We start from the raw sequence: 27,987 nt of genomic DNA, 5'->3' as shown, positions 1-27,987 counted from the left end.
AAGGCCTTAGTGAAAACCATTCCTTCTGTAATCTGAATTTAAAATGAGAGGCAACATAGTAGAAAACTCTGTCGAAGTCTACTTATCAGCTTCGGGACCAAATCCCAATTGGTGAATAAAACTTTTTTCAAGGATGAAAGTGAAATGAGGTTCTCTTTCATATTTTCTCACTGATAAGTATGTCCTATGCATGCTCTTTTACAGTCTGTAGTTCATTTTCTAAAATAGAATAAGCACAGTCCGTGTTTTAATGTGTAGGAAAGATAATCGAAATAATAGACTAAACTTCAAGAACCATACATCTCATAGAATTTAACCCTCTTTTCTGTGGATCTAACTCCAAACAAAAATGTATTAGTATGATAATTTTTTCTATACTAATACTTTATGACTTATTATAGCATTGCCCATTTTTACCACAATATTATCCCTTTTCCTTTTAAATTTGTGATTTTTAACAATAGGTTGCATGATTAGGTATGATATGTATAATATGTTGAGTTCCAAACAATTTCTGTGAGAAAAAGAGAAAAAAAAATTTCAACTTTCCTTCCATTCAGAGGGAAAATGGAATGTGTTTTTTTTTCATTTTACAATCAATCTTGTTTGTAAAATTCATCTGTTCTACAAATGAAGCACACCTGTCATCCGTTTCCTTTTCTGCTGCCCCAAAAGATAATAGAACACTAAAGCCTGAAGTTTCTGTGATCTTCTTAACCTTGCTTTTTGTTTTTCTGTGCTGGGACTGGACATTGAGTGTTAGGAAAGGAGGAAAATTAATGAAGCTTAATAAGACGTGTTGTGTTGACTATTCTTATTAAAGTTGCCTCACTTGTGATTATGTGGCTTATTTAATCAATGAAAATCGTGCTGTTCCAGTAACATGACTAATTAATGTCAAGACAAGTGAAGATATGAATGAATTACATGAAATTTTACTGAAGAATGTATGAAAGTATTGAGTTCAATGTTTTGAAAAAATAATTTCCCCCACATTTATTCACTTTATTATTAACTATCTACTGCAACATTCTAAAAACTTATAGGCATTCTGAAAGGTTTTATAGGAAAAGTTTAATATAGCCAATAAAATCATTAGCTAAAAAAAGAAAGTAATAATTTCATATGGATTGAGTACTCCTGAAAAGTGTCATTAAAAGGCAAACCTGTGTTAAATTTATATGGTAAGATGGTAGGAAAAAGAATTAGAATGATGATACATAGCAAAATATTTTTATGATCAGCCCACACTTAACAAAATCTCATAATGCTCAGCTTTTCCAAATAGTTCATTTTTCTACCATTGAGAAAGTGCTAACAGCAGATTATCACCCATTCCAGATGGAAAGTCTTACCTGAGACAGGACTGTGTCAAACAAAGAATGTGTTTAAAGAAAATATTTTAAATTAACAATGAGGGCATATCTGTAAAAAACCAAAATCTTTACTTATTAATGAGTAATATAGGTGAAAAGTAGTGTGGTATGGTATAAATCATGCTGAATTTTGGCATAATAAGGCCTTATTTCAAATTTGGTATGAGAAGACCTGAGTTCAAATGCTCCATTTCTTAACCATGACAACTTGGTTAATTATTTAACTTCCCTGGGTGCAAGTTCCTCCTTTGTAAAATAAGGAGTGGGATGAGATGGTCTCTGTAATCACTTCTAGCTTTATTTATTATGATTCTTAGACAATCACCATGAATTGCCTTCAGATGTTATAAGATATATGTTGCACTCTAATGGGCTTAAATTTAACTCATTGGAAATTCAGAGAGGTGGAACCAAGATAGAGGAGTAGAGAAACACTCTCCCAAATTTCTCTTCAAATAACTCTAAAATAATGCCACAGATCTAATTCTGGATTGGCACAACCAACAAAAGTTCAGGTGAAACAATTATCTAGCTCAATATAATTTGAGGGATGGACAGGAAAGGTCTGTCTCAACTGGAAGATGGAGGGCCCCAGGAGCATAGCACAGGCAGTCCCATGGGATGTCTACATTAGGAGAGAGTTAACAGAGGTAGTGGTCAGAGGAAAATCAGACTTTTGAAGAGAAACAGGGGAAAGAAGGAGGGAGAGAGAGAAGAGAGAGAGAAAGAGGGAGAGCTTAGCCAACAATAATTGTTTTGTTTCTCTTTTCTCTGCTAAGGAGAAGGGCCTTTACACCACAACTGATAATGCAAAAAAAAAAATTGCTGATAATGATAATGATAATACACAAAGAAGTAAAGAGACTAAACAAGTACTTAGCTGCCCTCAATAAATCAAGGCACCCTACCGAAAAGATCTTTATTTTTGGATTCAGAAAATATCCGCAGATGTAATTGCTGAGTCAATCCTAGTGATGTCTAAAAGAAATCAAAGAAAGAGGCAAATGATTCAAACATACAAAAATTTAGATGTAATGTCAAAGATCTCAGAACCAAGGAGGTGCCCATCATTGGTCAAATGTTGAAGCAATAACGCTGACTGATATTATAAAATACTATTTGTCATAAGCAATGTCAAAAGGTTTGTGTTCACAGAAACCTTGCTAGACTTACATGAAATGATAGGGAGTAAAATAAGCATAATTAGGAAATAAAGGTATGAAATAACAATAGTGTAAAAACAAATAACTTTAAAGACTTTAAGACCTCTGATCAATGTAATGACCAATCATAATTCCAAAGGACAGATGATGGTCTGTGCTACCCACTTCCTGACAGAGAAATGATGGACTCAGGATGAAGAATGAGACATAATTTTGGGATATGTATAATATGGAAGCTTGCTCTTCTTGACTTTTTAAATTTATTAAATGTGTTTTGCTTCTTTTTTAAAATAATAGTAGAGGGGGTGAAAGAAATAAACATTTATTAATAGAAAAAAAAGTAAGATTAGAAAAAGAAAGAACATGGAAAATGTGAGAGGTACCACAATACTAGAGGAAGGCAAATATTATCCTGATTTTCAAAAAAGAAAAGAAACAAAGACTAAAGATTATAATCCATTGAATTTGTCTTTGACGTCTAGGGCAATTCTGTTACAAATTATTAAAGATATTAAAGAAATAATTTTTAAATATCAAAAAGGAAAATGGAAATTACAAAGAGAACCCACATGGCTTCATCAAGAATAGGTTATATCAGATTATCTGATATATTAACTGATATAAAGGTAACTTCATTATATTTTTGGACAGTTATTAGCTTGTAGGTCAAGAAATACTTTACATAAGTTTAGTTAGATTTTAGGAGACTTCAGATAAAAAAACTTCATAGTATTCTTGTGAGAAATGGAGACATATGTATTAAATGAGAATGTGACCAGTTGGATTAAGAAATACTTATATGATTAAACTAAAAAAGTAGCAATTAATGGTTTAATGTGGCAGGAGGCATCCAGTTTCGTACTCCAGGGATTTGTGTTTAACCCTAGGCTGTTTAGCAATTTTATCAACGATTTGGAAAACAGCATAAATTGAATACTCATCAAGTTTGTGGATTACACAATGATGAAAAGGAAGACTGACACAGAGAATGGCAAGTTTAGGATTCAAAGAACTTGACAAGTTAGAGCCCTGGTCGGAATCTAGTAAGATGAAATTCAGTAGGTATAAGTCTTGTACTTGAATATAAAAGAATGACATTGTGAGTATAAGATGGAGGAGGCATAGAGAAATACAAGGTTTTCTGGGGAAAAAAATCTGAGAACTTTTGCGTGCTGCAAGCTCCATATGAATGCATTGTACGATGTTGTAGCCAAAAAACAAAATCCAATTCAATCTTGGGCTGCATTAAGAGGGGCATAGATTCCAGGATAGAGAAGTGACAGTCTCACTTCATTCTGCCTTCATCCAATCTCATCTATCCTATTTGTTCAGGTCTGTGCACCAGGACTTTCAAAAAGACATTAATAAGCCAGAGTGTCCAGTGGAGGGCAAGCTTGATGGTGAAGGACCTGGACTTCAGGACATATGAGGAACTCGACGTGTTTAATCTGAATTAAAAAATACCTAGGGGAAACATGATAGATTTCTGAAAATATTTGAACAGTTGTAATGTGATTATCAATTAGATTTCTTCTGGTTAGCCCCACAGGGCAGAATTAAGAATAATAAGTAAAAATTATAAAGAAAATAACTTAAGATTAATGTCACAAAAATCTTGCTAGTAATTAGGGGTGTCCAAGAGTAGAATGATGAGTTTCGAGAGCTGGTGAGTTCTCCAGTGCTGCCAGTCTTCAAAGGTAGACTAAGTGACCACTTGTAGAGTATATTATAGTGTGGATTCCTTTTATATATGGGCTGGAATAAAAAGTTCCTTCCAACTCTGAGACTCCTTCTTCACTGTCCTTCTGATCATTACTTTGCATTAGCTGCAAAATCTGGTAAAGTCTACCTTGAGAACGTTTCACATATCTATCCCCAGTGCCACAAACCACACCTAGGCCCTCAGAGTTGTTCAACTTTTGATAGGCTTATTGCAAGACCTTCCTAGATATTGTCCAGGTCTTCACCTTCTCCTCCCAAAATATATGTCTTTCATACTATTCTACATTGATCTCCCTAATGTATAGATCTGACCATGTCATTCTACAACTCAGAATCTTTCAGGGGGTGTCTGTGGTTAGCCCAATAAAATTTAATTAATAGATGTTTGCTTAATTGAAGTGAATAGATATTGAAATTAACTGAATTGAAATATTGGGGCTTTCTTGACTTAGTAGAGACAGTGACCAAGGTAATTTAAACCCTACCTTTTCTAGCAGGGGATCCAAAGCACGAATAGAGTATTAGTGAGTCACAGGGTATAGAGAAATAGAACAAAAGTGAAATATTGAAGAAAACTGAATATGGAAAGGTCAGACCCTTTGATCGTGACCAGGGAGTTTCTTTAACTAGACAGAACCAGTGTATTGACCCAAGAGACTTAAGATCAATAGCCATTATTAAGTACCATATTTCCTCTGATGTTCCATTGGTTACTCTAATCTGCCATTAGACCGTCTATTTCCCAGCAACATCCCCTTTCCTACTTGTCCTTCAGGTTAAACTAAGAGTGGCAGGAGGAGAGGGAGAAATTGTAGAACTAAAATACCATGTCTAGACTACAAAAATGATGTCAATGGCATAAACCTGAATGTGGGGGAGTAAAGAGATTCAAGATCTCGAGAATTTTGTTAGCAATTTAGCTACCACTGAACACATGAGGAAAGGACTTCAGGACTTAGGATCAGAAGTATCACCTCTTCAAAACTTGGCAGCGTCCCATGAACAAACCATTTCTTCAGACCAAAAGACAATTCATTTCCACTAGACAGGAGGCATATGAGATACAGAGGAGGAAATTTCATAATAATGGTGTCACTGGAGGACATTAAAAGGACTTGATGGCGTATCATTTTTACAATCATTACTGAAAACAAGGCATAGTCAGACATTGCATGGCATGTGGTTATTTTTCCCCACTGTCCCCGAGGTGAGATCTCTGGAGAAATGAAGGCATGATCAAGAATAAGATAAGTAATAGAGGCAATGTGTAGTTTGTTGCCTGGCCCTCTTCTCCTTTATGAGTTAAAGATGAAGCAGTGTCTTTGAATGAAAGAGAAATGACAATACTTCAGAGATGAACCAGAAACCCAGGACCTCAGGTTTTGCTTGAAGTTGTGTAAGTATGTATTAATTACTTAAGGAAATCATTTCTCTCTTCTCTCAATGTCCCCACTTCGTTATAAATGATACTATCAAAAAGAAGAATGAATACACAAACTTGCTTTGATATTACATGTATATTTCAAATTATGTATACCTTACTAAGCAGAATATAAAGCAAATTATTTGTAAAATTTTCTATAGAACATTGTTAGGAAAATTGTTTTCTTAGTACCCAGGAATATATGAATTTGAAATTTTTATTAAAATAGGTAGAATTCATATCTGTTTTCTGTCCCATGACAGAGGGAGATTTTTGATAGAGAGATTGAGAGAGATAGATAGGTAGGTAGGTAGGTAGGTAGGTAGGTAGGTAGGTAGGTACGTAGGTAGGTAGGTAGGTAGGTAGGTGGGTAGGTAGGTAGGTAGATAGATAGATAGATAGATAGATAGATAGATAGATAGATAGATAGATAGATAGATAGATAGATAGATGATAGATAGATAGATAAATGATAGACAGATAGATAGATAGATAGATAGATAGATAGATAGATAGATAGATAGACAGACAGATTGATATGTTCTGCATAGGATTAATATGGGATGAATCATTGGTACAATATAATGACATTTTTATCTATTAGAATTCAGATTAAAATAGTCTTTGAAAATATGAAATATAGCAAAGACAGGGCAGTAAAAAGCCAAGGGAAAACTGGATTTGTTGAATTCAAATTGAAATCTGTTATCCCTAAAGTAAGGACAAGAATTACATTCCTCTGTATTTTAACTGGAGGGCAAATAAGAAATTTTGGAGGGAACAGAGCGACATTGAGAAAGACACTGAAGAGAGTTATCCCTTTTAGTTCCCTCTAGTAAATACTGTATACAACTCATCAGTATCCTTAATAGGCACAGACAAAGGAAGACAGTTGGAACAATGATGATCAGGAAATAGAAAGTGATATCTCTTCCTCTCCTTTTTCTTCATGGCCCTACATCTTTCATATCTCTTCTGAAGAAATAATTAATTACCTGAATGACAGAACGACATTCCAAACAGAATGAAGTATCTTTCAGATGTATTTCTTACCTTATAATTCTCTTAGGTTAACTTTCTGATACCACTAGATGAAATTTAAACAGTGAAGGAACTTTTCTTCCAAAAGTTGTACTCCCTTTATTCTGAGTTTTTTTTTTCCCATTTTCTCTTTGTACACTAATGAATGATGTGTCAACAGCATTAGTTCAAGTATATAATCTGACTTTATTTCATGGTAAGGGTATCTGGAATTAGGTCAAAAATTCAGTCTCATGGTATACTCAGTTAATTTAGCTCATCTATTAAATATTACATGGTCCCTTCCAGCCACCATCACTCTACAATGTCACTTTCAAAATGGAAGATTTTTTCCTTTCCTTTTTTTTTTTAATGCAATCAGGGTTAGGTAACTTGTCCAAGGTCACATAGCTAATAAATGTCTGAGGTCAAATGTGAGCTCAGGTCCTTCTGACTCCAAGGCTGGTGTTCTATTCTCTATAGTGCCATCTAGCCATCCCTGATGGCCTCTCAAAACTGAAGTTTCCAAAAGTTAAGATCCTACTAGATCTTGACCCTTGAGCCATGCTACTTGGCATTTGCCTGCTTTTATTTCACCTTCCAGTCTAATACTGAGCTCTTTGTTTTAGTGTCATTTTGGTCTCAACCACTGTGCCAGTCTTTTAATACAAAAGTGATGCCACTGAGCGAGCATTAGGAGGACTTTAGCTTTCAGTTATTTTTCCAGTAGTGCTATTATGTTGGTATCTTCCCTTCTATATCCTCTCACCTCTCTATAATCAAAGGCTTACATCGGTGAAGTGGCTGATTTTGGAGAGACCAATATTTCTTTTGCTCTCTATGTAAGAATAAATAAAAAGAAACCTGATACTTAAGTAACACTCTGCCAAACAAATCAATGATTGCTTTGAAACCTCACAAATAGTAGTTGTGCTGTTCAGTTGTTTCAGGCATGTGCAACTCTTCCTGACTCCATTTGGGGTTTTTTTGGAAAAGATACTGGAGTGGTTTGCCATTTCCTTCTCCAGCTCATTTTATAGATGAGGAAACTGAGGCAAGCAAGGTAAAGTGACTTGCCCAGGGTCACACAGCTAGTAAGTGTCTGAAGCCAGATTTATACTCATGAAGATGAGTCTTCCTGACTCCAGGTCCCCAACTCCATCTACTCTACCACCTAACTGTCACATTGGTTAAGTACTATACAGCAGAACTAGGACTTTTAGTACCTGGAGGTCAGAGAGATTATGGAAGGAGAAGAGGAAGAAAAAGAACAGGCATATAATAGCACCTACTATGTGCTAGGCAATGCACTAAGTGATTTATACATATTGTCTCATTTGATCCTTATAACAACACTGGGATGTAGATGCTATTATTAGCACCATTTTGTAGATGAGGAGACTGAAGAAGAAAGAGGTTAAATGACTTTCCCAGAGTCACAGAACTAGTAAGTGTCTGAGGTCATAATTTAACTCATTTTACTAACTCCTCTCCCAGTGTTCAATTCACTACACCATCTAGTACCCACTTATTAATGAAAAGGTCTAATATTAGATCAATTAATTAGCTCACTTTAACCTGAGAATTCAAGAGAAGGTGTTAACAAAGGAGAGAATCTGTTACAAAGGAGAGAATTTGTGATGAGTCTCAAAAGAAGACAAGCACCTCAATTGAAGAAGATAAGATAAGGTATTCCATTTTCAATATGATAGTGTACAGTTTATACCTATCAAGATGTGCTGGCATATGTAAAGGGAGAATCTTACCCATTCAATTACCTTGTCCCAGTAATAAGTATTTTCTCCCAACCTGTTCTACTAGATACCTGTTCTTCCAATTATCTTTTCCTTGAAGCAAAGATTTTTCACACACTTCCGTTTTGCTTCTGTGGTTATAATTGTTAAAGATTTTTTTCCAGAAAAAAAAACACATACAGAAAAAATCCTCTGAGTAAAAAGGACAAGGTCTCTACCATAAACCATGATACTGAAAACAAATTATGCAAATTACTTTGTGTCATATTATGGAAATATCATTAACAAATTAAAGATTCAATATAGAATATCACATGAAATAATATTACAACCATTATATGACTAGTATACTCCCAACTATTTGACTAAGATAAATTAAAGATGTATTTTTCATTAAAATTATGCCTCATCAGTCAATGCATGCAATTAAATTTAGATTCATTCTCTAACCCACAAACATCCTTGTGTAGGATTTCTAGAGATTTGAGATCCACTATGAAGTCTGGTTGTATGAAGAGTAATCTCTGCTTCATTTATGATAACTTTGATCATAAGTAAAAGGCTAAGTCAGGCATTCTGTCTGTGACTTATTAGATAAGTCCTAGAAAGCTTCTTGAGGCACAGAGATGTTAGATGTTAAAGCCACACAGCTAGTCTAAAATACCAGATAGGACTTGAAATTTTATTTTTCTGACACCAAGTCCAGTGTGCTAATCACTATGTCACAATTACAACCTTAGCCAAAGGAATAAAAAAAAACACATGCATTAACAAATGACTCAACCTTATTAAATTCCTCCTAGTGCACTTGATGTTAAGGAGAGTTACAAATATACTTCTGAGATGGTTTCTATCATCACAAGGCACAAAATAACAACGATAGGGCAATTCAAAGATATTATAGTTAATTTAATAAATGCTTCTTTAATTCCATTTAAAACATGCTTGTGGTAAGAGTAACAGTAGACATTTTAAGTTTGCCCAGTACTTTCCACACAACAGCCCTTTGAGGTATTTAGGAGAAGTTAAAATATCTCCATTTTCCACATCTGAAGCCTGAATCTGTGAAATCATACCTTTTACACAGCCATAGTTTTGGGTGTTTTTTTTCTTTTTCTTTTTCATGATAGTGGAAACTTAGTGCCTCAATCCATCAGCAGCCCCAACCTGAGAAACCTAGCTAGGCAGATATGAAATGAAAGAGGAATGGTTAGATATAGGGTTACTAAATATGAACCCAAGACAGTGGTTAGACGTATAAAGTGAATACTCTCATTTCCAGGACAATTTGTTTGATCCAATAGGATCCTAGGACCATAGGATCATAGATTTGGAGCTAGAGAAAACGTTAGAGGACATCCCACCCAAACGCCTCATCTTGCAAAGAAAAAAGTGAGTCACAGGGAAGTTGAATGACTTCTCCAAACTCATATAGGTAAGAAGTGGTGGAGGAAGAGTTTGAATCAGTGCTCACAGTGACACTGAACTCATTCCCAGGAAATCAAAGATAATAAGCAAGTATGGTCATTTATTTTATGCTCTTCCCAAACCAGGTGAATGTAAGCCTTAGTATGTGCAGGGAGGCTGTGTGGTACAATGGACATTGTGCTATAGTTGAAGGGATAGAGAAGAAGAATCCCAGTTCTGACATTGACTAATTGCATATAATTTTAGTTCTCTCCAAACTCATTTTTCTTATTTTTGAAAACGATGCCCACCTAAAAGGTTTGTTGTGATATTTAAATATGATGTTTTTAAAATATTCCATTTAGTCACTTATTATTACTCCATTTTTATTGTGGTTCAGTTATCTTACTTCTGTTAATTATTTGTGACCCCATTTGGGGTTTGCTTGGCAATGATACTGGAGTGGTTTGCCATTTCCTTCTCCAGCTCATTTTACAGATGAGGTAACTGAGGCCAACAGGGTTAAGTGACTTGCCCAGGGTCACAAGGCTAGTAAGTGTCTCAAGTCAGATTTAAACTCAAGTCTTCCTGATTCCAGACCCAGTGTCCTATAGACTGCACCACCTACCTGCCCTATTATTCATATAGGGTATCCATAATATGAACCAAGAAGGAAGGGATATAGCAAAGACTAGATAAGGATTCTGTTCCCACAGTCATTGTTCCACTCGAATACAGACAGAAATTATGAAAGCCAAAATGTAAGCATGCATAGCCATTATCTTCAACTTCATGATGTTTCTGTCGATGCCTATGGTGCCAGAGCTAAGTGATCTAAAATAAAACAGATGAATTTTATTCACTGGAGGGGAAGAAGGTACTAGAAAAATGGTCATAAAACTAGAGTTGGAATTCTAGCTTTTTTTCTACCTACCTATGGTATCTCAAGAAAGTAACTTAACCTTGCTGGGGCTCAGTTTCCACTGGTGAGCCTAGAGGATTTCAAATGCCCCTTCCCAGTTCTAAATATTATGATAAAATATTTGATTCATTAGTTGAAGAAGGTGGCTACATGACATGATAAAGCCTTAACCATCTAGATAAGAAACACACAGAAGGAAAAATCATTCCCTGAACAATTTGGCTAACATTGATAGATGAAAAAAACGTTGTCCCCCACTATAGACAAGGACTATTGTGCTGAAACACAACCTTGAACATCTGTTATCCAGATTTGAATGTCTGCTGTTGTGAAAATTAAAACAAAGGATCTGAGTCTCTTTTTTGGCAGCAGTGATAGGGAAACTGATAAATATTCTCTTAATCATTTTCAAGGCAAGGGGAAGATGTTCTTTCCTCACAGTGTGTAATAAATGATTTCTTCAGAAAGTTATCGGTCAACTTGAATATTGTTTTATCATTAAGAATAATGCAGAACTAGTGATACATCCTTACAGAGAGAATTCAAGCCTTCGAGAATTCAAAGTCTGGCTACAAAAATAGTCTCAGGAAGTTTCTAGAAGCTACAAAAAATTTTAAAATAATTTTTTCAATGAATAAATAATGAAATGTATCCCGCTGAAGAAACCAAGCCTTGCCTATGCAGAGATGTTTGGTACTATCAATAATGAATATAAGTTCACTGGAATATCTGCTTTGAGAATGGAAAAATAATATACAATATAAGTCAGATTATTTTCCCAAGAGGAGAGAAGAATAATGAACAAATTTATGGCTTTCCTTATGAGATACCCTGACCACCTGTCCTCTATATGTGTTGATTGTATCTCCCTTTTAGAATGCCTTTTGAGAGCAGAGACTTTTGTACTTGTGTCCTCATCTCTGAGCATATACATGAAACATATGCACTTAATAAGTGTTTTGTTAATCTGTTCATTCATTGAATGAAGTGTATGTATCCATAAATAATCCCTTCTTCAAAATTTCTGTACAGTTATGCTATTCATAAAAATATCATATCTCTACATTTTCTCCTTATAAATACCACTGCTTTATAATTATAGAATCTAGAATTTAAAGTCTGGAAGGATTTCCGTCAACGAATATGATGTTTAGCAATGAACTTTGAGACAATATACATTCATGTGATAAATATTTATACTACTGATAATTTGTGGCCATTCTACAAAGGCTTAAAATGAAGCTATTTTGAGAGTTCCATTGGAGGAAAACAAAAATCAAGCGAGACTGCATAATTTTTAAAAATTAAAAAAATTGAAATAAAAGGATCTTGTTGGAGACATGAAATTGTCTTTATACATAAGAACGCAATATAAAAATGAAAACTGGTCTAACCTAAAATAGCCCTGCTCACATAGATGTAAATATAGAAAACATTAAACTGAAAGATTGAGCAACACAATCTCATTCTGCTACCAAAACTCCTGGCTTTTGAAAGAATAAAAAAAAGAATCAACTACATATTAGTTTTGTCAGAAGTAGGAAGTCAAAGTCTCAGAAGAGAGTGGAGCTTTCTTCTTGGCGTTAAAGAAAAAAGAGAATTCTAGTAAAATTAGTTGCTAACCAACAGAGGTTAATAGTTTGAAACTATCTACAACTAAGGATGAGCCTGACAACACGGGTTGTAGAGGTAATTGACGTAACTATCAAAAATTCCAAGGGTCATTCTTGCCTCTACAAAGTTAAAACTGGAGAGTCCAGATCTACTTCTAGAAAATGGAAAATGGGAGTACCCAGGTCTGGTACATCAAGCACCAAGAGTAGGAACTTCCATAAACAGGAAGTTAAATAACTGATAACTGTGAAAGATGAATTCTGGAAGGAGCATGCATCAGATAAACTGACATATGGCTGTAATGAGTTTTCAGAAGAAACCGGTGTTCCTTTTTTCATTGCTTTATGTCTCACCAATCTCCTTATTTGACACAATGAAACAAAAACAAAACACACAAGCAAAAAATAAAAAAAAAAAACTCTCCCTACTTTGTCTCACAGCAACTGAACCTACTCATTAACACCCCCTCGCCTTCCCCCCAAAAAAGGGGAAATACACTCCTAGGAAAATCAAAATGGATTATTTTTCCATTCTGATGTGCCATCTGGTGGTCCAACGTGGTAACTGCAGCTAAAAAAAAAAATATCGTTGTTCCTCATTCAATTTAATTCAACATCTATCAAACAATAACTCAGCAAGCATTTATTAAGCACTTGCTATGTGTCCGTCACTGGGATACACAGACAAAAAGAAAACAGTCTCTGCTTCCAAGGAGTTTATATGCTATTGGGGGAGATACGTATGAGTAAGGGTAAATGCGTGCAAAATAAATATATATGGATTCAAATTGCAGGAAAATTTAGACATAAAGTTTATTTTTGCATAGTCTTAAGATCGTTATCGTGATATAAATGTGTGAATATAAAATGTAAGTATATATGTACATGAAATACAGATGCATATATATTTAGAGAGAGTAACCTGTGACCATATGTGTATATATACATGTACATATGTATGTGTTCCTCCTTCGCTGCCGAAGAAAACCATGCCATCAGAGAAATGATGACATGGCTTGCACTTGACTTTGTTTTGAGTGAGGGAGGACTGTACAGGTCACCAGCCTCACTTCTCCTCTAGAGCCATCTGAATCCAGTGACCAGATATTCATCAGGATGACTGGAGATCACCCAAGATGAGGCAATTGGGGTTAAATGACTTGCCCAAGGCCACACAGTTAGTGAATGTCAAGTGTCTTAGGTGAGATTTGAACTCAGGTCCTTCTAACTCCTCCACTGGTGTTCTATCCACTACACCACCTAGCTGCCCCCCTGGAAAAGTAGGCTGGGGCCAGATGGTGATAGGTGGTAAATGCCAAGCTAATTTGTATACTTGAGGTAACAGGAAACCACCAGAGGTTTTCCAACAGAAAAGTTATATTTATATATACACACATATACTTACATATAAACACATATATATGTGCATGCATGCTGCATATATGTATGAGTGTACATATATATATATATATATATATATATATATATATATATATATATATATATATATATATATATATATATATATATATATATATATATACATATTTCCCAGATTGCTTCATTTCATTTTATTCCATGTTGGAGAATAATGGTAAGACATGATTTATAAAGTCATGATTACCCATTTTAGTTGTAAGGTATATTTTTTCTTAAAACTGTTTTCAGTGGACAATAGGACTTAAAATCTGTACATAATGGATAGAGTGACTTAAAGTTGGGGGTACCTGGGTTGAAATCCCGCCTTCTGAAATTGAGGCCCACAGAGGTAAAATAGATTTCCTAAGGTAACACAATGAGCTAGTGACAGGATCAGGAAGAAGCCAACACTCCTTCCAAGTATCAGAGGATTATAAACTTTGAGCAAGAAGGGACCTTGGAGTTCACCTAGTTCCATCTTCTCATTTTGTAGAGGAGGAAAGTAAAAGTGAAATGACTTTTCAAAAGTAACACAAGTCATAAGTGGTAGAGCTGGGTTTCAAAGCCAGCTCCTCTGACTCCAAATTCAGTATCTTTTCCATTCTACCATAAATAAATGCATATCCTTAAGAATAAAAAGAGAGGAAAGAAGAAGAAATATATGTTGCTAATCCTGAGTTTGATAACATTTTCAGCCATTAGCCTTGGAGAACAGTAGTATCTTTAGGGTGTTAGTGAAAAGAACATGAGATTGGGAAGCAGGAGATCTTTATGAAAATCTCAGATTTTCTGTTAGCTAGCCAAATGACCTTGGACAAGTATTTCACCACTGTGGATCTCAGGTTCCTAAATGAAGAAGGCAGATAAGATAATTTTTTAAGGTCTCTTCTATCTCTGACATTCTATTTTCTTTAGTGCTCTTATCATTTCTGTTGAAGGTGTATTGACTATTTCATTCTGTTAAAAATATTACAGACTGTAATAAATAAAATCATGGGACCACATTAAGAATATCATAAGAGTTTAGAATGTTTATAAGAGTTTAGAATAGAATCTTTGATTCCATGTCCTATGACTGACAAAGTGGAAGACCTGACATTTTCTTTGATTTTCGAGATCTCTGAAGCTTCTCCTAAATAAGAATTGTGCATGACATATAAAGCATTTTCCATTTTCACCATGGTCTAGGATTCCAAGAACCCTAACAAGATAACAGATGAACAGATGGTAGAGAAAAGTAATCCCTCACTCTTAACTCACTCACATTAATCCTCCTCCATGGCCCATTTATGTTGTGGCAAACTTTTGCAAAGTGACCCTCTGCCTTGTAACGGAATGCAACTCCTTTCTTCCCTCTTCCTCGTGCCAGAAACTTGATCTTGTTTCATCTCTATACTTATATTCCCAGCACAATACAGTGACTGGCACACAGTAGGTACTCAACAGACTGTTTGATTAATTTCTCACTGGAAACTCTCCTGAAACTTTTTATGTTATAGAATCTGAGACAGCAGACTCATACTATGATGTTTTCTCCAGATTTAAGTAGTTATGAGTTAATGAACTAAAATTAATCTCTACCTGAAGCAAATTGGCGCAGATAGGAAGAGCATTATGGACTTAATCTCATCATCATGCTTTTATCAGCAATTATTGGAGAGTGATCCCCTAATGATGTCAGAGGTAAGGTGTAGCACTGACATAATTCTGATCTATTTGCAGAGCCAGTCTTTTGAAATGTGATTTCTTGGGACGAAATGGAAAGAAATTTATCCTTACAGCAAAAAGGTAATGAAACTTTATGCTGGGTTGTACCCGAATGCATGTGAATACGGAAATTATATAAATGAATACTTTTATCTAAGGTGGCATAATATGAACCTTGCACAAGAATACTAAAATTTAAAGAACATAGAAATGCAACATATGGAATCTTTCAATATCTAGAGAGGAATGTGTTGACACCTGAGACACAGAATGGTGTTTTTTTGTTTTTTTAAAGAAGGGTCTCATGGTAGAGAAAACACTGACTCATATTTTTCTTTTATCCCCAACTCCTGCCCTCATGTTAGGGGATATGTATATTGATTCTGCCTCAAATACCCTAATCATTCAGTACCTCAACCTACTCACATCCCATGAGCTACTTCTCCACCCTACCTCAGTCACACACAAAAATGGTCCTACCCTCAATCTTGGGATTACCCATAAATGTACCACCTCCATACTGGAGAATGCTAAAATCCCCTTATCTGACGATAATCTATTGACTTTTCATCTCGCCCTACACTTTCCCTTCATTCTTACCATGACCTCCAATCCTTTCACCCTTCAATTCTCTTTCAGTCTGTCTCCCTTGAACTAGCCACTCTTTCCTCTTTTCCCCATCGTGACTCCTTTGTGAACCAATTCATCCCTAAACTGTCTTTCTTGCTTGAATCCCTTGCCCCCTTATTGTATTGTCAATTACTCCCAGTCAGACTTTACCCTTGGATCATTCCCACCATTCATTGCCTTGATGCTTACACATATGCTGCTGAACATATGAAGAGAAAACTATGCAACTGTCCTTGCTGGATCTACTACCAGTTCATATTATATAAACTCAAGTATGTCCTCATTGATGCTCAGAAATCTTGCTATACCTTCCCTATCAACTTATGTCTCACTTTCCACTGTAGCTCTTCCAAAGTTTTTCATCCCTCCTCAAACTTCTCATACCTTTCCCTCTCTTACTGTCTCATCATAGAATCTTGTCTTATATTTTACAGAAAAAAAATGAGGCCATTCTCTATGAACTCCCTTTCTTCCTTCTTCCTCTTATCCTAACACTCAGTGCTTACTATCACTTTCTTCTCTTTCACACCATTTCATATGATGAAACGAACTTTCTCTCTACCAAAGCAAACCTCTCTGTTTGTCCAAATGATTCCATCTTCTCCAATAGGTTGCTCCCTCCATCATTCCCACTCTTTTACTTATTTTCAATCTTTTCCCTTCTACTGGCTCATTTTCCACTGCCAACAAATATGCCCATGTCTCACCTATTCTGAAAAAAAAACCTTCACAAGATCCTTTTATCCCTGTTAACTATAGTTCTATTTTTGTATAACTCTACTACTCAAAAAGGCCATTTACAATAGATGCTTCTACTTTCTCACTTTTAATTCTCTTCTTAACCCCTTAGAATATGGCTTCCACTCTTATCATTCTACTAAAACTGCTCTCTCCAAAGGTAATAAAAATCCCAACTTCCAAATCCAATGATTTTCTCAGTCCTCATTTTACATGATCTATGTGTGGCCTTTAACACTGTTTAACACTATCTCCTTGATACTCTCTTCTCTCTAGACTTTCAGGACAACACTTTCCTAGTTTTCTTCCTACCTATCTGTCTGCTCCTTCTTTGTCTCCTTTACTAGATAGCTAATAATTATACAATACTTTATGGTTTCCAAAGTGTCTTACAATATTGGGTCATTTTGTTCTCATAATCTAGGAAGTTAGGTGCCATTATCCCTACTTTATAGGTGAGGAAACAGTCTGAGGGAGTTTTTGTACAGGGTTGCATAGTTAGCAAGTGCCTGAAGTTGGATTTGAACACAGATCTTCTTGACTCCAGGTACAGCACTCTATCAAATGCACAGTCCAAACTAATCCATTAGATTCTTAATGTCTTCTTCACTTTTTTTTATCTCTAGGGCTGAGCACAATGCCTTGTATGAATACTTCATTATTTCAAAGATCTACAGTTTCATCAGTGTGGATCCAGTGTTCCCTCCAAAGACACAGAACACAGTCTTTCCTTGTCATGATCTTCAAGAGTTACTTTGTCCTCAAAACTCATCATCCTGTGGTCAACATGGCACAGTGCCTCTCTGAACTTAGCCCTAGAGTGAGTGATTAGACAACAGACAGAGTCCACCAGTAAGCCTGAAGTTGAAACCTAGTTATCTTAGTAGAATAAGCCAGAGCTTGTGTTCCAATAGTATAGTTGTCAAAATATCAAGGATTACTCATCCCCCACAAAGATACTAGAAAATGACTTTTCTCCCAGGAAACGTGCACACAGTCATCACTTAACAAATGTTGATTGTATAGAATTTAAATTTCATCTTCATAGATCGGGAAATGAGAGTCTTAGAGACCAGCAATATCTCTCGTACTGTGAGTGAATTCATCCTGCTTGGTTTCCCCTGCCGCAGAGAGATTCAGATCCTCCTCTTTGTCCTATTTTCTATGATCTACACCCTCACCATTGTGGGGAACACATCCATCATCTGTGCTGTGTGGTCAAGCCGGCAGCTCCATACACCTATGTACCTCCTTCTGGCTAACTTCTCCTTCTTAGAGATGTGTTATGTTAGTTCTGATGTGCCCAAACTGTTGGCCAACATCATCTCTCAGAAGAAAACCATTTCTTTTGCTGGCTGCATTCTCCAGTTCTACTTTTTCTTTTCAATGTGTGCCTCTGAAGGTTACTTTCTATCTGCAATGGCATTTGATAGGTACCTTGCAATCTGCAGGCCTCTACACTACCCCACCATTATGACCCAAAGACTCTGTGCCAAGCTGGTATTTTTCTGCTGGTTGGGTGGATTCCTCTCTATATTGGTTCCTGCAATTCTTATGTCCCAAGTGCCTTTTTGTGGTCCAAACATCATTGACCACTTTTTTTGTGATTTAGGGCCACTACTGGCTCTGTCCTGTGTTCCAGTCCCCAAAACTACTCTGACATGTGCTACTGTTAGCTCTCTCATTATCTTTATTACTTTCCTATACATCCTGGGTTCCTATACCCGTGTTCTGAGAGCAGTGTTAAAGGTGCCTGCAGGCACAGGAAGGAATAAGGCTTTCTCCACTTGTGCTTCTCATTTTGTTGTGGTATCCCTCTTCTATGGCTCAGTCATGGTGATGTATGTGAGTCCAGGGTCTAAGAATCAGCCTGGAATGAGGAAGTTCGTCACTTTGTTCTACTGCATGGCAACTCCATTCTTCAATCCCCTGATCTACAGTCTTCGGAACAAAGACATGAAAGATGCTTTAAAGAAAGTCTTGAAGGGATCGTCAAAAGAATTTCCTAAGGGACATGAAAAATGACATGGTTCTACTCCATCATCATCATTACCTTTATAATGATGTTCATCAATATGAATAGACTCAGAAGACTTCATAAATTCTGATGACTTCTAATTTTCTAATTCACTATACTCAAGAAAGTGGGACACTTGTTTCTCAGGGTTCCAGTGACCTACTTTCAAAGAGGCATCACACTCTCAGTACCTCCTGGGTCATCAGCAAAGCCCAACACAATTTTTACTCATTATAACATCCTTGGAATATATATTTAATACTTTCCCTATGACTGGAAATAGAATAGTCAGATTTCCCAGGCTATGCCTAGAATTTATTCAACTGTGTATGAAATTGACTCTGTCCTAATACTATTAAATGTGTTTCAACTTTTTAAATACTTTTTTCTGTAGCCATGTATAAGTATATCTTGGATATGGGTAAAAAGTTGTTAAATGAATAAAAGATGTGGAAGAATCCTGCAAGACAATAAGCTAGTTTTTCCATTAGCATATACACACATTTTGGTGGGGAGTAGGGGTCATACTTGGGATTGCATTAAAGTAGAGAACTCATATTATGTAATGTAAATTCCATATTCTACCACTGTAAATCAGAAATTCTCTTCAATGTATCATCTGTACGAGATGTCTCTTTTGACCACTTTCACAATCAAAACATGCAAAAAAATGGGACTTCAAATCCTCCTCATCTCTATTTACCATGCCACCCATGATTTTCATCATTGAATAGTGATGATGTGTTCTTATTGGACATGAAACAAGAAATTAATTCAGCCTGCCTAGAGGGAATTAACATTTAAAGGTATAACGGAATAAACATAAAGATATGCCCACAAACAGAAAAAGACAATGTCATTATAGTCCCCATGATAAAGCCTAATATATCTTGACCATATGTTTGACCAAAAGTGAAGGAACTTTGTTCAGGGTATCAATGCTGTGACTATTAGATTATCTGCATTAACTACCAAGTCCAGACACTGTAGTCATGTTACTGAAGTTTCATTGATTTTTCAGAGCCACCATGCTGACCCACCCCCCCCAAAAAAATACCCCAACGGCCTTAAAAGGTTATGAGTTTCTAGCCTTTCAAATATTAATTTCTTACTATTTATTTATCGTATCTATGATGAAAGTCATTGTTCCTGAGAAAATAATAGTTTCTTGATTCGTGGCTGTATGGGCCAACTGGCTAAACTTCTTCCAACATGGGTAATGGAAAGAATTATAATATAGCCTACAACTCAGTCAACTGTGTTATTTTAAAAGAATAAGAATTAAAATTACAAGCATAAATTATTGTGTTAAATGCAAAGTATCATTAGAATATTTCATATTTTTTAGCACTTAAATTTTTTACAAAGCTCTTTTTTGTCCTGTCTGCGAAGCAACCAGCATAAGTATTAAAGTCTCATGTTCACCTTTTTATCTCTGTTTAGTGTTATGTTTGAATGTAAAATATTTTATCAAGCTCTGTTTTTTTCATTAGGCAAGCCAAAATTCTCTATTTCATTAAATGTCATTCCCATTTCCCTCTTTAGGATTATATTCAGTTTTTCTGGGTAGATTGTTCTTGATTATAATCCTGGCTTCTTTGCTATCTCGAATATCACATCCCCAACCCTGTGCTCATTTATCATGGTAGCTTCTAAAACTTATATAGTCCTGCCTGTGGCTTCACAGTATTAGAATTGTTTCTTTATGGCTACATTCAGTATTTTCTCCTTGACCCAAGAGGTTTTGGAATTTAGTTATACAATTCTTGAAGGTATCATTTTGGGATTTCTTTAAGGAGATGATTGGTGATTTCTTTCAATTTCTATTTTTGCCTCTGGTTCTAAGATATCTGGGAAGTCTTCCTTTACAATTTATTAAAATATAAAGTCTAGATATTTTATCATAGGTTTCAGGTGGTTCAATAATTCATACTCTTTGATCTATTTTCTTGGTGATTTAATATTTTTATGAGATATTTTAATTTCTTTTCTATTTTTGACTACGTTAATGAAATGGAGAAAACATACATATAACCCCCCAAGAACTGTGTTGTTAGGACAGTTAGAAGGAATTTGCTTAGAGGACATAGGTGAGAGTATGTTATTTAGTATGATCTCAAAATAAAAATAGAAGGCTGAAAAAGAGAGATGTACTAAATGGAGGAGGAAGGGAGAGGAAGAATGGGGACAATTCTGTCCTGTAAAATAGATATGCAAGGATGAGTTTTACAATTGGAGGGAAATGGAAAGGGTGGGGTTAGAAAACATTTGAATCTCACTATCATCTCTATTGATTCAAACAGGGAAGAATACACACACTCAACTGAGTATAGAAATCTGTTTTCCCCAAAAGAGAACTAGGAGAGGAAAAGACAAAGAGGAGAAAAGGTGGGAGATGATAAGAAAGAGGGTAGGATGAGGAAGGAACAGGGAGGGGGGAGAAGAAGAAGAAGAAAGAGGAGAAGGAGGAGGAGAAGAAAGAGGAGGAGGAGGAAAAGAAGAAAACAAAAATGGAGGAAAATGCACAGTCAGCAATCATAATTCTGAATATGAATTGGATGAATTCACTCATGAAAAGGCAGTTGATAGTAGAATGAATTAGAAACCAGAATTCAGCAATATATTGTTTAAAAGAAACATACTTAAAACAGAAAAACATACACAGAGTTAAAAATAAGGGGCTTAATCAGAATCTAATATGCTTCCACTGAAATTAAAGATAGAGGGTTCGGGGGGGGGGGGGCAATCATGATCTCACACAAAGCAAAAGGAAAAATAGATCTAATTTAAAAACTAATCCGGGAAACTCCATTTTGATAAAGGTACCATAGACAAAGAAATAATACCAATTTTAAACATATGCACTAATAACAAAGCATCTAAATTCTTAAAGGAAAAGTTAAATGAATTACAGGAAGAAATGATAAAACTGTACTAGTGGGAGACCTCAATTTACTCCTGGTATAACTAGATAAATCTAACTATAAAATGAATAAGAAAAAAGTTAATGAAATGAATAGAATTTTAGAAAAGTTAGATATGGTACATTTTTAGAGAAAATTAAAGAGAAATAAAAAGAAAATATACCTTTTCCCCAACTGTATATTACGCCATTACAAAAAAATTACCTAGTATTAGGTCATGAAAACCTCAAAAAGATATGAAGAAAAGCATAAGTATTAAATTTATCCTTCAAGGATCACAGTACAGTAAAATTATATTTAATAAAGAACTTTGGAAACATAGATTAAAATTAATTGGAAATTAATCTCATCCTAAAGAATTAGTGAGACAAAGAAAAAATTGTAGAAATAATACTTACATTGAAGAAAATGACAATAATGAGATAACAGCAAATTTTGTTGTCAAAGTAGTTAAAGCAGTACTTAGAGGAAAATTTATGTCTCTAAGCAATACATCAATAAGAGTAAAAGAACAGATCAATGAATTGGCCATGCAACTTGAAAAAAAAACAAAACACTAGATAAAGTCCTAATGAAAAATCTCCAATAAACACCAAAATAGAAATCCTAAAAATGAAAGGATTAAAAAAGTTTAAAAAATATTGAACTAATAAATAAAACTAGGATCTGGTTTTATGAAATAACCAATAAAATACAGACAGGGTTAGTGAAGAAGAGAATGTCAAACATTCCAAGGGAATCAATATTTTTTAAAAAGTCAAGGAAGGCATTCTAGTAGCAACAGATTTCAAACCATATTACAAAGTGACAATCATTAAAAACAATGTGATACTGGCCAAGAAATAGAGTGATTGATCAGTGGAATGGGTTAGATGCACAATATACAAAAGTAAATGACCACAGTGACCTAGTGTTTAATAAACCAAAAAATCCAGACATTGGGGATTAGAACCCTTATTTGACAAAATCTGCTGGAAAAACTGGGAAAAATCTGGCAGAAACTAACCATAGACTAACATTTCACAGTATATATCAAGAAAAGCTCAAAATGAGTACATGAGTTAGACATGTATGATATCATAAGTAATTAGGGAATTGTGGGGAAAAGAAGTTACCTATCAGAGCTGTGGATAAGGGAAGAGTTTATTACCAAAAACGATAAAGGGATCACAAGAAATAAAAATGGTTAATTTCATTTACATTAAATTAAAGAATATTTTGCACAAATAAAACTAATGTAGATAAGATTAGAGAGAAAGTAGAAACTGGGGAAATTTAACCACAAACACCTCTGAAATGAACTACATTGGATAAAAGTTGGCATGAGAAAACAAGTTCATTAGGAAGACTGAAAATTCTACCTGTGGCTGGAAAGAATGTATAACATGAGCATAATGGAATGAGTAATGTAAAAAGCACAGGAGATATAAGGATCAATAATTGAAGTAAGTTTCAATTTTCAGATGTCTACCCGTAATTTTTCAATTACTTTATTCTGTTGAGAGACAGGTTCTTAATGGGTCTTTATAAGGAATTGGGCAGTAAAGCATTTGGAAGGCTAAATCTCTTGAAATAAATACACAATTTTGTTCAAAAGAAATGATATTCCTAGTTCAGTATAAAAAATTAGAAATCAACAAAAACTTACTCCACTATGTACATAGAATTTTGAACAGCAAATCTAAATTATTTCTTAAGAGGGAATGGAATTGGATCTTTTCTGCTGGGTCCAAAATGGTCATATGGACTTCCTAACTCTCCCAAAGGAAAGGGTGTAGGGAGAAAAGATAAAAAGATTGTGGACCACTTCCATGTCTTCTAGTCACTGCTGCCCATAAAAAGTGATAAAAAGTCGTGATGTTTCCTATTGATCCTTCCTTCCAGAGAAAGGATTCAAGAGATCAGAGCCACAAGCCTCTGTTCTCATATTCCCACTAGAAGAAGAATGAATGAGCCAATGCAACTTTAAAAAATCTTTCTTTAAACTCATCCTACTGCTTCTGATCCATGTTCATCACATGCTCAGATTCATGCCGCTGAAAAGATGCAATAATATTGTATTTTCTACATACCAAAATTGCCAGATATGAAATTCAGTAAAGATGCCTTCCCTCCTTTCTGAGATAAAAGTTAATAAATAGCAGGAAACTGCCTACTCAATTCTATCATCATGACTCATTGGGGACCACAGACTCAAGAATGTTTTGGCCTACCCAGAAACAGAAAGTTTGTTCCTTTAATACAGTCAAACTAAAAAAATGAAAGATTACTTTCTTGGAACCTAATTTTCTGACTGGAATGACGAAAGAAAAGGATAAAACCCCTCCATTCAAATAGTTCAAAGGCAATTTGGTGTCATTCACTAATTATATTACCAAGAGTAGCTAAGCAAACAAATATAATATCAATATTATTCATGAAAGCAGCAACATTTCTATTTACCTTTCTAAAAGGAAGTTTTTTGAAGATATACTTTGTTTCACCTTAGCTAATGACTCACAATTGAATAATTGGTTCCATTTCATGATAAACAGGGAAAGCAGATTTCCTTGAATGTTCAAATGGACAGTCCCACTAAAGCACCATACCCAATATTTCACTGATCCTGACTTTCTCTAAATAGTAAAATCAAAGTATCTTGGTATGGATAAAAATTATTAGGAGAAACAATGATCCAACTAACAATCACCTTAAAAGCAGGTTGAACATCAAACTTGTGTTTTTATCTTCATTTCTATCCATCAAGAACCCTAACAGGTTTGCATACAAAGTAATTCATGTATTCACTCAATAGTTAAAAAAAAATAGCAAACATTTATTGTCATGACCAATTTCAGAATTAGAAGGGATTTTTGTAATCTAAAACCCAGATAAGGATAATGAGGCTCACAGAATTAAAGGTCCAAGTTACAAAACAGTCATGGGACTCAAACCCAAGAGCTACAGATTCCAAAGAATGAATCATGAGTTATGAGCAACTATATCTTTTAAATAGACCAAGACTATTTGACCATTTTGAACTAAGGAAACAAAAGATCAGTTTGCCCCCATGAAATAATAACAGGACTTTACTTAGAAGTAAAGTTAAGGTCTGGCATAAATAGTTTTTTTACACAATTATAGTATGATATGTACCCCTCTTGCATGGAGACAGGAATATCAAATGAAATGTGTAGGTAAAACTGTAATGCTTTTCCCCTTTGTCAAACAATTCAGGTTCAACAAATGGATAGAAAGAAAAAGTACAATTCATGATTACGGGCATGAGTTTAAGAAGATGGTGGCAAGCTAAAGAAAGAAACATGAAAACACACAAGCCTACCTGTAATTACAAAAGGTCTTCCTAACCACTTGTGAGAGCACACACGTCACTTCTTTTTTTATGAAGTTTATATCAATACTTATGTTTTTTATTATATTCATGTCCAAATATTTCCCTCCTCTTTCCTCTTCTCAGAAAACCTTTCCTTGTAACAAATATTTTTAAATTGAAGAAAAAAGCCCTTCCATAAAAAGAATCAATGCGTAGACCAAATTAGACACCATACACAAAATTTTACACCTATACTCCCTCAAATCTTCAACAGGAGAGTATATTTTCTCAGCTGTTTCCTGGACCCAAGACTAATCATTAAAATTATCCATGTTGTATTTCATTGTATTGTTCTTTACAGTTAAATTATGGTGATCTGTGTTTTGTTTTATTGGTTCCACTTTAAAATATTATTATATTAGTGTAGCTAAATGGTGAAGTGAACAGAGCACTGGGCTTGGAATCAGGAAGATTCATACTCATGAATTCAAATCTGACTTCAGATACTTACTAGCTGTATGAGCCTAGTCAAGTCACGTGATCCTGATTGCTTCAATTTCCTCATATGTAAAATAAGCTGCAGAAAGAAACAGCAAAGTACTCCAGTATCTTTGCCAAGAAAACCCCAAATGCAAGATGGCAGAGTAGAAAGACCCACATACACTAGCGCTTACTCCACAGCCCATAAAATACCTGTAAAGAAGAACTCTCAACAAATTCTAGAGCAGCAGAAGCCACAGAACAATGGGGTGGAGATTTCTATCCCAGAGTGACCTGAAAGACCTATGGGAAAGGTCTGCCCCACCAGACCAGAGCAGAGCCCAGCCCAGCCTTGGCCCCACAGCACCAAGAGGAGCAGGACTGAGCAGGCTTCAGGGACAGAATCTCCAGTGGCAGCACAGATCCCTCAAGCCACAGGTGCCAAAGGTCAGTGAGAGGGACTTTTGGGCTGGCCGAGAAAGGAGCAGTGTGTCCCCATAACTTGGGCCTCCTCAGGTGACAACAGCAGACCAAGGCTTCCACAGCAGGCAGTAGCCTCCATCCATTGTTGAAGATCTCATTATAAACCCCCTGAGGGAAGTGAGCCCTGTGTGATGGCCCTGCCCCACCTGAGCAGCTGATCTTAATCTCACACTGAATAGTGGCCCTGCCCCCATCTAAAGCCCTTGAGGGTTTGGAGAAGCTCATCTAAATCTCCGTCCCCAGTGCTGGCTTGGTGGAAATGGAGGTGAGGTGGTTGTGGAGAGGAAACTCAGAAGTCAAGTAACTGGCTGGGAAACAGCCCAAAAAAGGGGGGAAAAATAAGAAGGTTACTTTCTTGGGGAACAGGTGTCTCCCCCCAACCCTTCGGATGAGGAAGAGCAAGGCATACTGTCAGAGGAAGTCAAAGACCCTCCCTCCAAAGGGGACTTAAACTTGGCTCAGGCAATAGAAGACCTTAAAAATCAAGTTAGCAGCTTACTAAAGGAGAACCAAAAGAATGCTGACAAAATAAAAATAGTCTAAAGAGGTCCAAAAAGCCTATGAGGAGAAGGAGGCTATAAAAAGCAGAATTACCCAAATGGAGGAGAAGGTTCAAAAGCTCACTGAACAAAATAATTCATTGAAAGAAAGAATTGAGTTCAGGGAAATGAATGACTTTGAGCTAAACCAAGCAGTTAGTAAACAAAACCAAAGTTTGAAAAAGTAGAAGATAATGTGAAACATTTCATTGGAAAAATAACTGACCTGGAAAATAGGTCCAGAAGAAACAATTTAAAAATTATGGGACTACCTGAAAGCCATGATCAAAAAAAGAGCCTAGACATTATCTTCCATGAAATTATCAAGAAAAACTGCCCTGATATTCTGGAACCAGAGGGCAAAATAAATATTGAAAGAATCCACTGATCACCTCCTGAAAGAGACCCAAACAGAGAAACTCCTAGGAATATTGTGGCAAAATTTCAGAATTTCCAGATCAAGGCGAAAATACTGCAAGCAGCTAGAAAGAAACAATTTTAATACTGTGGAAAAACAATCAGGATAACATAGGATCTGGCAGCTTCAACATTAAGGGATTGAAGGGCTTGGAAAGAGATATTTCAGAAGACAAAATAACTGGGATTGAAACCAAGAATCACCTACCCAGCAAATCTGAGTATAATACTTTAAGGGAAAAACTGGTCATTCAATGATATAGATGACTTTCAATCATTCATGATGAGGAAAAATCCAGATCTGTATAGAAAATTTGACTTCCCAAGACAAGAATCAAGAGAAACATGAAAAGGTAAACAGGAAAGAAAAATCATAAAAGACCCTCTAAAGCTGAACTGTTTACATTACTACATGGAAAGAAAATATTTATAATTCTTGAATCTTTTCTCAGTATTTGGGTAGATGAAGAGATTGTACACTTACACACTCACACACACACACTCACACACAAATGTACATATATAGACAGAGAGTACAGGGTGTGTTGAATCAGAAGAGATGATATCCACACAAAAATAAAATAAAAGAAAAATTAAGGGGTGAGGGAGGAAAATACCAGGAACATAAAGGGAGCAATGAAATGGGGCAGGCTATAACTCACAAAAGAGATAAGAAAAATCTTGTTCAATGGAGAAGAAAAGGGAGAAGGGGAGAGGGGAAAAATGAAGCTACTCTCTCCACATGTGGCTGAAGGAGGAATAACACGCTCACTAAATTTGATATGAAAATTTATATCACACCACAGGAAAGTAGGAGAAGAGGTGACAAGTGGGGTGAGGGGAATGATATAAGGCAGGGCAAATGGAGAAGGGAGTTACTAGAAATAAACACTTTTGAGAAGGGACAAGATCAATTGGGG

At 35.6% G+C, this 27,987-nt stretch overlaps 1 protein-coding gene across 1 annotated transcript; it reads left to right on the top strand.

Annotated features, from left to right (window-relative positions):
- The first annotated feature begins 17,950 nt into the window (after window positions 1–17,950).
- LOC140514078 (olfactory receptor 11H6-like) lies at window positions 17,951–18,919 on the top strand. The gene has a single exon (XM_072624063.1). The coding sequence runs from the start codon at window positions 17,951–17,953 to the stop codon at window positions 18,917–18,919; it is 969 nt and encodes a 322-aa protein (XP_072480164.1).
- Window positions 18,920–27,987: the final 9,068 nt, after the last annotated feature.

The sequence above is a fragment of the Notamacropus eugenii genome, chromosome 7 (assembly GCF_028372415.1).
Source record: "Notamacropus eugenii isolate mMacEug1 chromosome 7, mMacEug1.pri_v2, whole genome shotgun sequence".
Taxonomy (NCBI): domain Eukaryota; kingdom Metazoa; phylum Chordata; class Mammalia; order Diprotodontia; family Macropodidae; genus Notamacropus; species Notamacropus eugenii.
The sequence above is the reverse complement of the archived record's forward strand: the minus strand, read 5'-3'. Positions and strand labels throughout refer to the sequence as shown.

Bases quoted from the DNA above. Each gene is read 5' to 3' on its own strand.
- LOC140514078 (XM_072624063.1), top strand. From the start codon at position 17,951: ATGAGAGTCTTAGAGACCAGCAATATCTCTCGTACTGTGAGTGAATTC.